Source organism: Mus musculus, chromosome 10, assembly GCF_000001635.26.
Source record: "Mus musculus strain C57BL/6J chromosome 10, GRCm38.p6 C57BL/6J".
Classification (NCBI taxonomy): domain Eukaryota; kingdom Metazoa; phylum Chordata; class Mammalia; order Rodentia; family Muridae; genus Mus; species Mus musculus.
The window spans coordinates 59343612-59360652 of record NC_000076.6 but is presented as its reverse complement, the minus strand read 5'-3'; the positions used below and the strand labels follow the sequence as shown (position 1 = coordinate 59360652).

Sequence of the window (17041 nt, the reverse complement as noted above, 5' to 3'; positions counted from 1 at the left end):
AACAAAAAACAAAAACAAACAAACAAAAAACCAAGAAAGCAAAAAATGTAAAAATAAGGCAGGAGAGCGGTCAGCAGTTATGAGCAGTGGCCACCTCTCCAGAGGACCTGGGCTTGGTTCCCGGCACCCATATTGTGGCTCACAGCAGTCTGTAACTCCACTTCCAGGGTATCTGATGCCTTCTTCTGACCTCTGCTGGCACCAGACTTAACATACATTTATGCATATACATTTAGGCAAACACTCATAAAGTAAAAATAACATTTAAAAATCTTTTAAAAGAGTGAACTTTATGACTTGGCAGCTGTACTTCACATTAATAAAGGTTCAGCAGATGGCCTTATCTGGCATCAGTGGGAGGGGAGCCCCTTGGTCCTGGAGGCTTGATGTCCCAGCATAGGGGGATGCTAGAGCGGTGAGGCGGGAGTGGGTTAGTGGGTGGGGGAGCACCCTCATAGAGGCAATGGGGAGGGGGAATGGGATAGAGTATGTGGAGGGGAAACTGGGAAGGGGAAGGGGGAATAACATTTGAAATGTAAACAAATAAAATAACCATTAATTAATTATTTAATTAAAAAAAAAAGGTTCCTCCAATGTAAGCCTCAGGTAAACCTCAGAACTTACATGGACCATTTCAAATGTGCCCTTCGTTGCTTCTGCTCGTCAACACTTCCTTCCCTCACATCTCACTAAGCTTGGACGCTACAGTCCACTGTATTAGCAGTGCTCTCACTAAAACCTAAACTGTCCAGGAAACACCCATAATCCTACATCATTTTTCTATCCTTTTTCATTATATTTCATTTTGCAGTGCTGAGGATGAAACCTAGGGCCTTTCAAATGCTAGGTAAATATTTTAACCCTGAGGGCATACACCAAGCCCCTAGTTTATTTACACAAAGTAAGTCACGTGTGCTCTGAATGGTGACTCTGTGCTTTCCTAACTTGAATTTATTACTCAAAAACAGAAACTGACTTCTACTTCCTCACGGCCAGAGACTTTTAAATGCCTATTCGTTGTCATTTTGAGGCAGGATCTTATGTGGCCCAGGCTGGCCTTGAACTCACTATGTCCTGAACTCCAAATCCTCTTGCGTCTACCTACCTGTTTTGGTAATTCTATATATACCATATCTTTCATTAAAAGTTAAATAGCCAAGTAGCTTCCTTTTGGATTCATAAAAGGTCTCGTACTTTCAATTAGCATGTTACACTTTTTAAAGCAAAATTCCTTTATTTTAAAAAATCTTGACTTTTCTTTTAACACTTATCTTAAAATCATCACAGGGAAGTTGGCTGAAGAAGAAGAACATCCTCACTTAGCTTGTAGAGAGCAAGCAGGTGAAGTTGGGGCCACTTGGGGGACAGTTAACAGACCTCCGTGGAAGATGTAAGTAATACAATCCAAATCCTACCACAACACAGATGTGAAAACTAACATGTCACAATTAGCTATTATAAACCAATAGACTGTCCCTTTGCAAAGGGAAATGATAATTCTGGGCTTAAAGTACTAGTTCCCAAGAGGATCATTTCCAATTTTTAATAATTCTTTTAGGTGCTGGTGTAAGCAATGACTAATTAGTAAGACTTATATAGTCTTGGTAGGATAATTAAGCAATAATACTATGTATGTGTCTACCTTGACTCTCTTCCTTTGAAAACCCATGTTCAACCCATTAGAGGGCAGTATTGTTACACATTAGGGCAGTTTTAAATAATCTGAAATCAGTCATAATTCTGGCACTCTGGCTGGGAGTGGCGGGCACACCTTTGGTCCCAGCGCTCCTTAGGCAGAACCAGGAGGACCTCCGTGAGTTGAGAATAAGTATGATCTACACAGCGTGTGTCCTAACTACATAGAGAGACTACACATACCCACCACCACAGCCAGCCTAAACTTTCATTTTAAACAGTAGCAAACTTCCATGTATGTTTTCCAAAGAAAATTCCATTTGTTGGATGCTGAAATCTTTTTTCCTTCTACAGAAAATAACATCACTTAGAAATGTCTTAAAATACAGATTAAATTCCTTTTTGGAATCTTAAAAATGCAGATGTTGCTAGAACAAAAGGGATTATTATATTAAGATCAAAACACCCACATTTTTTCTATGAAGCATTTTTATCATAACTTATAAGGGAGACAAAATACCAGTTTATTTAATAATTTATCACTTCAAAATTTAATATAAATTTCAAAATTCAGGTTTTCACAACTATGCCCAGTGCCTCATATCTGTGCTAGGGTAGTCCGAAGTATTAGGGAGGCAGAGGCAGGAGGATTACAAATTCAAGGCAAATTATGCATGAGAAACTTAGTAAGACCCTGTCCCCTAAATGAGAGCCAGGGACATGGCACAGGGTGGAACAGTTGGTTACCACACAAAGCCATTGGCTCACCACAAAGAAAACTCGATTCCTACTGGTGTCGAGACACATCTGCATCTACCCATTTATCCATCAATGAAATTCCTCCTCTAATTTTGTGCTAAAATATACTCAATATTTCCAGTAGGAAGCTTCTTTAATAGCTAAGGCCTCCCCCTCTCTCTTTCTCTCTCTCTGAGCATATTTTTAGTTTGATACAAGTTTCTTTAAAAATAAATATTAAAGTCATTGAAATATAAAATTCATTTCTCTTTAGTCTGTTTAAAACACACCACTCTTTGCCAAGAATTTATTCTTGGCCATTAAATGCTACTGGCTGCAAGCCTTCTGCTGCCTCTTAGGATGTATAGCGTCAAGTATGGCTATGTCTTTCTCAGTAAACCCGAGAAAGCGACTTTTCAGGGTTATGAAACTAGGGTACTTAAAAGTTAGTCTGAAACTGCTTAGCTATAAGAAAACAAACAGTTGGGGATCACTTTCAACACAATTTATTACAACTGGTGAGTCCAGTAATGTATTTGGCTGGGTATTCCTTCTTCACATTTATTTTATAAACAAGAAAGCTTTCAAAAATGCAATCTGAAACACTTCACTCATGAAAGTTGTTTTTCTTCTTTAACGTTAAAGCAGAACTACACGGCTTCTCCTCCCCTCCCCTCCTTTTAGGTGGCAGGGGTTTGCAGCTAAGCATCTAAGCATTCCTAGAAGCAGGAGAACTTAAAGTATTTACTACCAAAATGCCAAACCTATGCACAAGTCTCTCAACTATGGGAAAGGCTTTATGGGTGGTGCTTTGCAGACCAGGCTGGCCTCTGACGCATAGAAATCTGCCTGCCTCTGCTTCTTGAGTGTGTGCACCATTCTGATCATATATGCATGGCATGCTGCATGTGTGTAACCACATACGTATACATACATGCACATGTACACATAAATAAAATGTAATCTAAAACATTTTTTAAAAATGGGCACAAGGCTTGGAACTCTCACACCATTCCCCCTCCCTGAACCCTGAACTTGCATTTTCACTGACCTCTAGTCAGTGGTTCTCAACACGGGGAGAAGGGAGAGAGGGGAGGGGAGAGAGGGGAGGAGAGGGGAGGGGAGAGGGGAGAGGAGGAGGGAGGTGGTATTAGGTACTTGTCCTATCAAGGCACAGCAAGCAACCTAACTTTCCCTACGCCTTCTTTCAGTTGTGACATGTAGTGAGAGCTGTTAACCTTGCTCAAAGAGCCACCACCAACACAGAATGACCTGATTCAAAATATCAATTGTCAACCATAGTGGCACTTGCCAATAGGCAAATGCTAAAGAGGATACAGCAGGATGATCAAGTCACATGCTAACTTGGGCTACACCTTAGACCTTAGACAGGGAACATATTTCAGTGGTCCAGTGCTTGCCCAGCTAGAAGCCCTAGGTTCAACGCCCAATACTACAAAGTAACCAAAAAAAATTTTAAAAAAAAGGAAAAAAAAATATGAACAAAGTTTTAATATCAAAAATGTTGATGCTGAGAAATCTTAATCTAGAGTTCTAACTTTACACCAAAAAGTACATTCATCACATTGTAGTTTTCTAGTACAAAAAAATTTATATTTCCTGTTACATAAATGCTCATGTTAAAAATAATATCTTTAGCAAAGTAGCTCAGATACAAGATTATACCATGAAAACCTGAGTTCCATCTCCATAAAAACAAACAAGCAAGCAAACAAAACCCACATCTGGCCAGGCAGTGGGGGTTTGTGCCTTTAATCCCAGCACTTGAGAGACAGAGGGAGGCAGATCTCTGTGAGTCGAGGTTAGCCTGGTCTATGTAGAGAATCTTTTGTCTCAAAAAAAATGAAACAAAACAAAATGTCTGTAACTCTAGCCCTCCTATGCAAAGATGAGAGGAGACTCGATCACCTGGAACCTCAGGGCCCAGCAGGCCTCAGTGCACAGCATGGCACACATAGAAAGTAAGACCATGCTTCAACAGGGGAGAGTGGAGAACAGGCTCACAGATGCAGAGACCCTCTGACCTCCACGTGCCCTCTGTACCATGCACACACCCAGACCCACACACACTCATCACAAAACACCTTAAAACAATTTCAAAAAATAGTAGCTTCTGATTGAATTGTTTCAGCTATTATTATACACATTAATCTAAGCAATTGATTGAGCAATTACTATCAATATAAATAACAAGATGGGCAATGTATAAAATTAAATGTTTATAACAAGATTATTTCTATAATTGTTGCATCTGTGGAAAAATATTACTTAGGGTTAGACTAAAACAATTCAGTGCAATGACATTCCTGTTTTCACTGTGATCTGAGCAGCCTTTTATCCCGTGAGCCAACAGAGAGGTCAATGCTATACTAACTCACTCAGCCCCTAACTCTGAGTTATGCAGCTGAGTTGTACCATGGTTAACTCTAAAAGTTACTTCTAAATGTTGCTAAAAGCAAGGGATTTTAAACTGACTTATAGTAGCTTCTTTGTCCTTCTAGACATTTCTTCAACAGCTACTAGTGACCCATATAGCCCCAGCTTCACGGCAGAGTTTGCCTTGGGTCTTGCTCTGGGCAGAGCCTTTTAGAAGTTCTTCCCTATCGGTTGGCACTGCCAGAGCTTCCCCTGGCATTCACTGTATACTAGTCAATGACTAGGAATTGCATGGAACTGCCTGTATCTGTCTATTGGTCCATCGTGAAAATCAAGTACACATACCAAAAGCTTGATCTGAAATCTAGGTCTTAGAAACTATATCATATAAATATGGTCAAAATTAGATCCTCAGGAAAGAGCACTCCAAATATGCCTCAAGTTCTGTCCATTCTCCCTTACCTCTTAGATACTCTGTACTGTGCTGTGGTCAATTTCCCCGTCTCAGGGTCATGTACTGTAGCTCGGCTCAGCTACAAAAAGAAAAAAGAGAAAGGACAAGGCTTACACTCCAGCAGGCTGTCTCTGGGCTTTGTTCTCTGTTTTGCCAAGCCACAGGTGATTGGAAGGATTGATTGGTCTGCCTGGTGGGTAATGGTTCGAATCATAAAACACTCAGAAAGGTGGCAAGAAGAGCCACTCGTTCGTTCGTCCGGAGAGAATCTGACTGTAAATGTATTTATTGTCCTTTCACTTTTTTAAGACTAAACCCTTTGAGGCGTATGTCAATGATCTGCAGCAGTGGGTTTCACAGGAGCTCTCCCAAGTCTAGAAGTTTAATGCTTCAAATATAGATCAACAAGTTTTCTAAATTAGTTGATCATTTTGAAACTTTCATCAAGACAAGCTGGCTTTTCTCTAAACCATCCAAGTCAACGGAGGTGGGAAGTGATTTGGAAGGCTGAGCTCAGAAGCACAGCTGCTCTTTCCAGAGCCAACTTGTAGGCCAGTGGCTTGGTTTTTGTTTTTGTTTTAATAAAAAACTTCAGACCAGATTACTCCATATGACAAGGACAGCCTGGAGGTAAAAGACAACAGCAGACAATCACCACAGGGGAGGGTGTGTGAGCAGCACTCCACCCTGGGTGAACACACTGCCTCTTTTTTCTTTCTTAATTTCACATGCTCACAACAAAGGCAAAAGAAAAGGACCAGGCAATTTCCTGAGTGTTTAATACCTGATCATGACAATGCACTTAGTTCCTGAAACTCGAGGCCAATCAGAGATTAAAAACCAGAACTTCTAGTCAAGGGAAAACCCGTGAAACACAAGCACTCATTCACGCACTGCTCTGGAGTGTATGGCGGCCACTTGAGCTGGAGACTGGAGACGATCCACTTCGGTTAAGAAGAATTCTGGTAGGATGTTCAAAACGCTCGTTAGGAGGAAAGTATGTGGCATCCAATCTTACCTTTTGCTAATTCTGTAATGTACCGTCTCCAAGGCTCCTGTTACTGGGTTTGAAATGGTGGCTCGCCTCAGCTGTGAAGCCAACCGTCAAAACAGTTGCATTACAAGACAAAAAAACGATCACATTTCCCTAACCAGCCACAATGCTGGGTTTTCTTTTCTTTCTTCTTTAAACAAAAGAAGGTGAATAGAAAATAACTCAATACCCTTCCAATCACCTTGTGTCGCGCCTTGAAAGCCAGTTAGTTTTATGTTTCTTAAAAACTATTTTACTTGCTTTTCACTGCGTGAATAGAGGTCACACAAACAGAAAAGGTTGGAATTAATTTCTTCAGTAGGATAGAACATTGATAACGTGAAGAAAAGGCTCTAAAATGCAAAGTACCATTGATATTATAAGAATGGCCATTTGTAACTAATTAATCATGGACTCTAAAACCTCAGATTGTGACTCGTGACAACATGATTAGAGGGTCCCAATATTGTCTAAAATTTATTTTAAGGTCATTCTTTCCTCTTTTCAAGAGAAAGTGTGTACTTAACAGTATGTACAGTAAAACAGCCTTTCCACAGCCATGCAGGTAAAAGGAATGCATAGTCTTAACAGAAATGCTGACAGCCAAGAGAATAAAAAAAACAAAATTTAAATGGGAGGTTGATGCTGAAATAACAGAAAAATTAACTTTCACTGCCACTAAATTTACTGCTCAAAAATAATCTCAACTAAAACATTTCCTATGAAGCCTGGGGCCTTCCATCTCAAAAGTGAATTCTTAACAAAGATTCTACCAAGAAATACTGGTAAACTGGGTCTGACTATAAATAAGGGACCGAGTTAGGAATTCTAAAGAGAATGAGAAAATATGGAATGATTTTAAGAGGTTTTCTGCTAGGCAGCCAATTTGCTATATCTCTGGACAGCACCCATTGCATCACAAAAACTACATGATTTAAGGGGGGAAAAAAAGTGTTAATTTGGAAAAATAATAAAACTTTAAAAACTTTGAAATTTATCTAAGTATATACACACCTGGCCAGCAAACCCACTAGCCAAATAAACTGCCATCAGCTTTTAGAAATAAAATCTTGATTGTACCATAACCACCTCATTTATTTTCCTATTTTCTTTGGCTGCCTTTACACCAGATGGCAGAGCTGAGCAGTCGTGACAAGAGACCACACAGATGACAAAGCCCTCTAGAACATTTGCTACCTCAGCCTTTAGAGAAATAGATCAACCTTACATGTTATGGAAGAAAAACTAATAATCAGAATGTACTTAATAATGTCTACAAAAGTTTGCATTTTATCTTTAATAAGATGTACTGTCTTAAAGAACAAGATGGTAGGAAAAGGTAAGGGCAGAGAGGTAGTCTCCACTCTACACTCTCACACAAAAGACAAGTTTCTATGCCAAACACTGAAAGTGTAGAATTTGGCATAATTCACATTCAACTACTTTTCTTACTAATACAGATTAAGGGGGCTGGAGAGATGGCTCAGCAGTTTGGAGCACTTGTTTGCAGAGCACCAAGGTTGGATTCCCTGCAGTGCAGGCAGAACACAGAAATCCTGTCCCAGAGGATCTAACTCATCTGGCCTCCATGGGCACTGCATGCACATGGTACAGACACTCATGCAAACAAAACACCCATACACATAAAAGAAAAATTTAACACAATAATAATAAACTAAAATTAGTAAACTATATAATACTATTTTAAAACTAGCAAGATATCTGTTCCTAATTATACTTTTCTACTATTATTATGTCTAAAGGAAAATTACAATACTTGGAGTATTCATTCAGATAAAAAAAATACTAGGCATGAAAAAATTGAGCTCTGAGTGGTACTGAGAGCTATGACCTACGCGAAAGGTCTTCCAGTGAGACAGCAAACCACTGACTCTGTGTATGAACACATATCTACAGTGTTCACTACTCACTGTGTCAAGCCCAGCTATAGGATATGTTACTTGTGTGGATAACAAACTGAGACAACTAGTGTAAACTCTAAGTTAACACTGTTGTGTTGAGGCAGTAACAGTTAAAACCATCTAAAGTTACAGCCGCCCCAGTTATCCTTCCTGTCGCCTTGCAAATTAAAAGATTAACACACACATATCTGGTAAACTGAGAAGAAAAAGTTACCCTTGGTTTTGCTAAGTCTTTGACAATCTCAATCTCCGCGTCAGAGATGATGTCATGGAAACGGATAATCCGGGGCTTGTCCCACTCGTCCTCCTGCTTGGCTGGGGCCAGGATGAACTTAGGATTCCGGTTCCCATCATGGTAGCGGCAGAACAGTCTTTTCTGTCTCCGGGGAGTCTGCGTACAAAGAAAGTAATAAACGTGTTAGAACAGCAACTCAGTGTCCATTCGTACATCTGTTAGAAACAGTAACGATGTTTGTGTGCGCACACATGCACACACATCTACACACATACGAGCTTACACACACACAAATGATCCTGCAACAATAATGATGTGTGTACACATGCACAGACGATTTCTGCAACAACAATGACAATGTGTGTACACACACATAGATGACCCTTGGAACTACACACAAAGCAGCAGTGCCCAGTACAGGTTCTGCATCAAACCAACAACACACATTTAGGATCTTTAAAATGTCATCACTGATCCTTACGATTTGGGGGCACAGAGTGGTCATCTGGCATATCAAAGGCCCTGGGTTTAATCCCCAGCACTGAAGAAAATAAAAGAGAACTTTCTGGGGAAGAGGGATGCCTCAATAACAAGCAGAAGGTCAAACTTCCATAATGAATAAGACACTGAATTTCAAGCCAATAATCCTCGATATAGGAGAGCCTGGGTTTCCAAAACAGACAGACACAGCTCACCACTGGAAAGCTGCAACTAACTAGACATTTGATTATTATGTAACTTCTACAACTGTGTAAAGATATGATAATGGCTTCTAGTCAGTTTGAGTTCTTATCTCTAAAAGGTATGTATTATTAGAGCTTGCATCTAGATTGATCCTAAATTCTCAGCTTGGTCTCTAGCCTGCAGTGTGGTTGGTAGGTGGTAGAGCTTTTAAGAAATGGGCTTAAGGGAAAGTTGTTGGGGTGTGCTCAGAAGATGACATTGTGAATTCCATCCCTGTTGCTTCTGCTTCCAAGTTGCTGTGGATCAGTAGTTCTGCTCCAACACAAACCCTCTCCAAGATGTCCTGCCTGGCCCTGGGCTCATTCCAGTGAATGGGATGGATTAGGGACTTGACAACTCTGAACTGTGAGCCAAAATAAGGCTCCCCTCCTTTGAAAGTTGTCTTTCTTGAGCACTTTCTCAGTGACAGGAAGGTGCCTAGCACATATGCTACACTTTAGAGATGACATGAGTGAGGAAGTTGAAGAAGTCTGACAAAGTCTACTTATTCTCACATGGCTCACTAGCTCCCAAGTAAAAGCAAACACGTGTTGCTAGGAATCAGACTGTGGACATGTCCGCAATGGTGCAATGTACATCTGCAATTAGCGATTAGGCTGATAACTCTATTCAACGTCAAAACAGAAAGCCTAAGTTTAGTTCCTTGGTAGAGAAATAAAATGAACTTTAACAATGTCCCACTATCAGTTATTTGGGGAACAGTGTGTAGCGCATGCACAGCGATGCATTTTCACTGCGGTAGGCACACAGCATACTATTTTGTGCAGTCATTCTGATTTTACCACAGAGACTACAATATACAAAGCTTTGAATCCCTCCAGGACTAGATACAAACACAGACACATCCCCACACAGCCGCACACACATACACACGATTGACTTTTTCCACTTTACCATTTTGATACCCTCCCCACGGCACAGCATTTCGTACTTCTGTCTCTCTGGCAGGTAATCCACAGCTATCCCTTTTTTCTTTGGTGCAGTTTTCTGATCAGATTGGTCGCCCGACGCTGACTTATTGGCATCTTTTTCTTTACTCATTATATATTCAAAATATACTAAGTTACCATTAGCTCTCTGATGTTCAGGATCTAAGGAAGAGAAACAAAGTGTGCACATAGGCAAGTTTACAGTTGTCCCATCATCAGAAAAGAGCAATATGAACAGTTTATATTACATAAGGTTTATCTGCTAATTAAAATACCTTTGAGAAAGGAGGCAGTAATAGTGCCAAAGTAATTAGTGCCAAAACAAGATACAAGCAGTGGCACCCAGTCAATCAGAGCAGACGCTGCCCTGTACAGAAACAGCGCTGGAGACAGAACAGGTCTGTATCGTCAGGCACCAATTGCTGCTTCTGCTTTGAGAACAGTGTTCAGTTTAGAGTCTTACTCAGCTGGGGGTGGCTAGGCATGCCTTTACTTCCAGCATTGAGGAGGCAAAGACAGGAGGATCTCTTGGTTCAAGGCCAGCCTAAGCTAAGTGAGTTCCAGGACAGCCAGGGACACACAGAAAAACTGTCTAGGAGGGGAAAAAAAAAAAAAAGAAAAGAAAAGAAGTCTTATTCATCTGTGTATTTTAAGTACTGGTGGAAAGATAATTTTGTGGCTCCAAAGTAATCACTATGATAAAGACAAAATGAACCACTTCACAAACGCAGACCAACACACATCTGAGGGCTGAGGAGACTTAAGCTCCAAATTTCCAAGTAAGAAGAAAAGAGGAAACTGAATATATAATTTTCAAACATGTCAAAATCCACTAACTGCCTCAGAAATTGCTACTGATAATTTTTAGCTACCTTTTAGTAAGGAAAAACCAACCACACAGAGACAGAAACAAAAGAACAGGAAGTTAGAGACATCGCTTGTGGCACTAAAGTACTAGTTTATAAAGTATTTCTAGTTCTTCTGAAACTGCTCACAATGTATGTTTGATAATACATATATTATGCACATAATATATATAATAAAAGCCTATTTTTGGAAGAGAGAAAAGTGTATAGAAAAGGGAATATACATTATAACGAAACAAAAATAGTTGATTCCTCTTTTTCTATATTAATAACATTTTCTATATTGAATACAAAGTATAATTTAAATCAATAGAAAAACAGAACAGGAAAACAAATGTTATTTGAATTAATATCTTGATTCATTATCTAACAAGAAATAAATCAATTATCATAAAGTTCATTTTCAGATGATCAATCTTTTTGAGCAGTCTCACTTTCCTAACATCTATCATCTTAATTAATCATAAAAAATTATTAAATATTCTTTCTTCACAATGTACCAAAGGCTGGCTGAATTCATCATTTTATACATTCTGAAGATTGCAGCATAGTATATCTTGGGATGGAAACCAAGATATCTGGGCAGTTAGAGAAATGGCTCAGAGGTTAAGAGCACTTGTTGCTCTTGAGAAGGGCCAGGGTTCCAGCACCCACATGCTTTCAAGGGATGTGACACCCTCTTCTGTCTGGCCTTGGTGATCAATACACACATGTGATACACCTACATACACACAAACCTTTTTTGTTGCTGTTTAATTCTCATATCATTTTTCTAACTTTTGACTATGAAATGCAACAAAGCAGTAATGTCCTTCAAAGGAAAGTGGCTGGGAATTACCACGCGGTAAGTAAGCATTTTCAACTGAGTTCTTCATCTAAGCTTGATCTAGTTCTTATTTACTCATTGTTGTTTTGTTTTGTTTTGCTTTTTGAGGCAAGGTCTCACTGTGTAGTCCTGGCTGTCCTGGAACTTACTAGGTAGATCAGGCTGGCCTTGAACTCACAGAGATCCTCCTGCCTCTGCCTCCCAAGTGCTAGAGATTCAAGGAATGCACCACAATTGCTTGGCTAGTTCCAATTTTTAAATTCCTGGAGAAAAACCGTCAGAGAACACAGCAAGCACCGTTGATCTGGGAACAGGTAGTGAGAGAACAACATACGTCTGACTTGTAGACTTTCTGTAGACAGCACATGGCTGTCTGTGGTTAGAAGAACAAGTAAATATGCAGATAAGACAGACGCCCAGTGGAGCCGCTGTAAGTCAGGCCAGATAACAGACCTAGCTCAAGAAGCTTCTTGGTGAGGAGAAGCGCCTTATCCAGGTCTCCCTGCTGGTACACCGCATAGCTCAGGTAATCCAGAACAGAGACTTTATCTACAGTAGACAGCTCTCCCTCCTCCAGCTGCGTCAGAGCCTGCTCCATCCACAGTTCTGTGTGGTAATAATCTGCCTCTGTATAGGCCACTTTGCCCAGCTCAAAGCAGTCCTCGGCTGTCAGGAAAGACTTATGTTGCACTCCTACAAAAACAAACAAACAAACAAACAAACAAACAAACAAACAAACGTCCAGAGCATTAGCAATCTCCATAGTGAACTATATAGGATTACATAGCTCTCCAAGTATTACTTCACTTTCATTTGGACATTGGAATATTTGTTTAGTTGTAAGAAAAGCAAAAATCAGCTAGGTGTGTTAGCACACGTGTTTAATCCCAGCACTCAAGAAGCAAAGGCAGGCAGTGAGTTCTCTGTGAAGTCAAGGCCAGCCCGGTCTAGTTCCAGGACTGTCAGAGCTATATAGAGTGACCCTGTCTCAAATAGTAAGTAGATAAACAGAGCAAAAATTAGCCTAATTCCACAAACAGACAGAATAACATACCATAATAAGAACTGCATAGCTGGGACAGGGTAGGCACCTAAAGGGCCTGGGGCCAGTGACATGCTCGGCAGGAAGTCACAAGATTCATCACTAAAACTCACAGTGGAAGCAGAGAATCCACTCCACAAATTGCCCTGACTTCCACACGCATGCCACAGATCCCATACAGCACACACATACATGGTCAATAAATGTAAAACAATTTAAGAAGAACACAAGGCTTAGATAAAATCTCGCAGCATATGTTAGCATGTTAGCATATGTTACATTATTAGTATTACATCATCATCAACATGAGTACAGGTTACTGAGCAGGTATGTGTTTGCATTTATCCTGTATATATGAAGCATATGAAGTTACCAAAATGAGACGTGGATTAAGTTAAAGTATACTATAGCACAACAGGAATTATATCTTGTATCTGTCTCAAAAGCAACAACAATATCTATCCTATGCTTAAGGGGCGCTCTAGCAAGAGATGAGCAGAGAGTGGAAGAGAAAGAAAAGCAAATGGCTGAGTAGGCTCTTCTTCAAAGACTCCTTGGGACCCACGGGTATCACCCCTCGGCTCTCACTTTCATAATCTGGATCTCCCTCTCTTAGTCAATTTGATTAAGGGTTTACTAATCAGAACCAACTCCTTCTTTCACGGATTCTTTGTATTGCTTTTTTTTTTTTGCTTCTGTTGTTTCTGTGTTATTGATTTTATCCCTGCTTTTGATTATTTCTTGTCACCGACTCCTTCTGGGTATTATTTCCACTCGGCGTATGCCTGAAGGATTCTACATCCTACTGCAGGGACACTTGCTCAACCATGCTCATTGCTGCTCTGTTCCTAATAGCCAGAATAGAACACATGTCCATTAACAGATACATGGCTAAAGAAAATGTCGTACACTACCCAGCTGTGAAAAAAATTCACAGGTAAATGGAAAGAGCTAGGGAAAAGATCATCCTGAGTGAGGTAATCCAGCCCCCAAAAGACAAATGTGATATGTATCTGATTATATCAGCTAAGAAGTCTGTGTAAGCACAGAGCACAAGACTAGGGGGAGGAAGGAGAGAAAGCATAGATAAGCATTGGATGAATAGGCAGTGGGTGGGGTGGGGCGGGGCAAAGACAATTGCAATGGGAGAATCAAACAGGGAGGGGGAGGGAAAGGAGGAGAAAACAGAGGGGGTTTTCTCCAATGGAGTATCTATCACTGGGTATACAAACACATATGGGCAGACCCCATACCCAGCTGTGGATGGCCAACACAAAGAAACTCAATGGTATTCCTGGAGGTTATTTTCCCCTCATAATGCTCTGTCTGGACTTGCATATTTTTTTTAGCCATACAGATCTTTTGCTTCTATGTTATGGTTTCCAATTTTGTTTTTATGGGTTTTATATGTGTGTGAATGTGTACGTCTCAGTCTGTATGTGTGTGTGTGTCTGTCTCAGTCTGTATTAGTTTCTTGTGCTTTAGGGGAGGGTGGCTCTTATTCCACCTATTTTGGTTTGTTTTTATTTGACTGTTTTAGATGTCTGTCTGTATTCTACTGGGTAAAAGAAAGAGGATGTGGATTTGGGTAGGTCGGGAAGTAGGGAGAATCTTGGAGCAGCTGGGGGATGAGAAACAATAATCAAAATATACTGTATGGAAAAAACCCTACTTTGAATGAAAAAAATTAAAGTGGCAAGCAAAACACTCCTGTTAAATTTACACATTATCCTGTGAGGGAATGGAGATTCTACTTTGGTCAAACCAACCTAAGTAGATTAATACTAACCGAAAAACTGATAAAAGAAACAATTCCTGTATGGTCTGATACCTGTTATGAACCCAGGCTGGCCTCAAGTGCATGGCAATAAAGTTTCAAAAGTTGGAATTGGCATGGACATATTTAAACAAGGCAGATATCAAAATCCTAACTTCTTAATAGTTTAATGTGATATACTTCCAGAAAGCAAAGAATCACATTAAAGTTTCACCTTCGATACTGTGCTACTGGTATAGGTGTACACTGAGCTCATGAGTCAGCAACACTGAGTGTTTGGGGGCCATGCAAAGAAAGCACATTAGGGGAAAGCACACATCAACACACACAAGCAGCACAGTAACACTCTGTAACTGACCCAGTATCCCGGCAGTGCCCTATGAGTAAGCTAAAGAGCAGAATATCCTTGGCTGCTCTGCTTTGGTAAAGTGATTCCGATCTACTCAGAATTATTACAGAAAAATTTCTGGGAATTGGGTTTTGGAAAACAAATTAAAAATAAAATCAACAGCATCTGAAAATGAGGACATTCCATAGTGGGTGTGAAGGGAACAAACAGGCAAGAAAAAGGGAGAAATAATACAAGTCCCTAAGAGATGGCGTTGCTTACCTCTCTAGCTTCATGTCTCACTACTCTCGCAAACCAAATCCTATTCTTAACTCATGCATGTCCACTGGAACTGTGTGTTAAGCCATACAAAGTTCCTGTTACTTAGCTGAATGGCAGGCTCTCTATATACAGGCATTCACTGTATTGTTATCTAAGTGCCTTAGTTGACAAAGGTACTGTCTTACTTACTATATCTTTGGAATGACCTTAATAACTGCACACATGACGTAATTAATATCTATTAAATGTGGGGTTGTAAACCAGAAACCAATTTTTAAATGTTATAATCTCTTTTGTTTGTTTGTTTGTTTGTTTGTTTGTTTGAGACAGGGTTTCTCTGTATAACCCTGGCTGTCCTGGAACTCACTTTGTAGACCAGGCTGGCCTCGAACTCAGAAATCCGCCTACCTCTGCCTCCTGAGTGCTGGGATTAAAGGCGTGCACCACCACGCCCGGCTTTTAAATGTTATAATCTTATCAAATGTTAAGATGTAGTGCTAATAGAAACAGAAAATAAAATACATAAATCTGAATACTTATGCAAGTATTCCAGTTTACTTTAATTTAACATAATAGATTAAATTTACCATCCCAGGACTTATCCCAGATGAAGAGATACACAAAAAGTATCTTCCTCAATAACCATCTGTCTTATTTTGTTACGGAGAAAACCAATTTCAGTCTGACCAGAGGCAACACTTTTTATTTCTCCAGTAATAATGAAAGACAGTGACAAGCAAATTACCATAAAGTCAAATACAACTTGTACTATATTTAATAGACTGTTTCATACTATAGAACTTTCTTTTAAATTAAAAAGAAATATGTGCATGTGTATTCTGCCTACATGTGTGTTTATGTATCACATATGTGCATAGTACATACAGAAGCCAGAAAAAGATATCTGATCCCCTGGAACTGGAATTACAGATAGGTATATTGTGTGTGCTAGGAATTTAACCCAAGTCCTCTGCAAGAGCAGCCACTGCTCTTAACCACTGAGCCATCTCTTTAGCCTCATACTACAGAACCTTTTAATACCTGTTCATATTCTGAACATCTTAGCTTTTAGTTAATAAACATAAACATTTTGATGATTATAGTTTCATATACAAATCATTTAAGAAATAGCGGATGTTCTAAAATACCGGAAAAATGAGGTTTTCTTATATACTAAAATTCCTTCCTTAGGTTGTTCTCAGGAGGCAGACACAGGTAGATCTCTGTGAATTCCAAGCCATCCAGGACAAAAAAGAGAGCCACTGTCTCCAAAAAACAAAACAAACAAACAATACATAAATAAATAAACGCTACAGTTTAAAACCGTTAAGATCAAAAGGCAGGTATAATAGTATACACCTGTAATCCCAGACTCAGGAGGCGAAAACAGGAGGGACTGCCATGAACTTGAGTTTGAGGCCAGCCTGGATTGCAGGGGATCCTGCTATAAAATTATATTCCTTTTCCTCCTCAGAGGAGAAGGGGAGGGGGCATGGGGAAGGAGCTGTGTGAAGGGAAGACTGAGAGGAGGTGAGGATATTGAGATGTAAAGTGAATAAATAATTAATTAATGAAAAAAATTACACTTTCCTTGTGGGCTGAAGAGCAGCTAAGTGACAAATATATCCACGGATGGAAGCGTCCACTCACCTGGAAGATTCCCCTTTGAGATGGTATTTGTGTCCAGATTGTAGGTGTCTTGCAGCCGAAACAGAGCTTTAGCAGCTCCAACCTGATCTTCATCATTAGGGAAGTACTGCCTCTGAATGGTTAGGTTAGAGATGAAGCCTTGAAATAGAAAAAATTGAGTATAAAAAATATCTTAGCAGTTTT

At 39.8% G+C, this 17041-nt stretch overlaps 1 protein-coding gene across 9 annotated transcripts in view; it reads right to left on the bottom strand.

Moving 5' to 3' along the window:
• P4ha1 (procollagen-proline, 2-oxoglutarate 4-dioxygenase (proline 4-hydroxylase), alpha 1 polypeptide) overlaps positions 1–17041 on the bottom strand; it is a 50108-nt gene that overhangs the window by 12652 nt on the left and 20415 nt on the right. The window contains exons 5-10 of one of the 9 annotated variants that reach the window (XR_003948602.1): positions 16859–16996; positions 12233–12472; positions 10053–10249; positions 8394–8570; positions 6243–6313; positions 5233–5303 (exon numbers count right to left, since the gene is read on the bottom strand). Coding sequence is in view for 3 of the 9 variants with exons in the window: in NM_011030.2 (NP_035160.1) it covers positions 6243–6313; positions 8394–8570; positions 10053–10249; positions 12233–12472; positions 16859–16996 (823 nt within the window). In the remaining 6 variants the exon portion in view is untranslated. The remainder of the gene's footprint in view (positions 1–5232; positions 5304–6242; positions 6314–8393; positions 8571–10052; positions 10250–12232; positions 12473–16858; positions 16997–17041) is intronic. The other 8 variants (XR_003948603.1, XR_380369.4, XR_380368.4 and 5 more) reach the window with 8 other exon arrangements.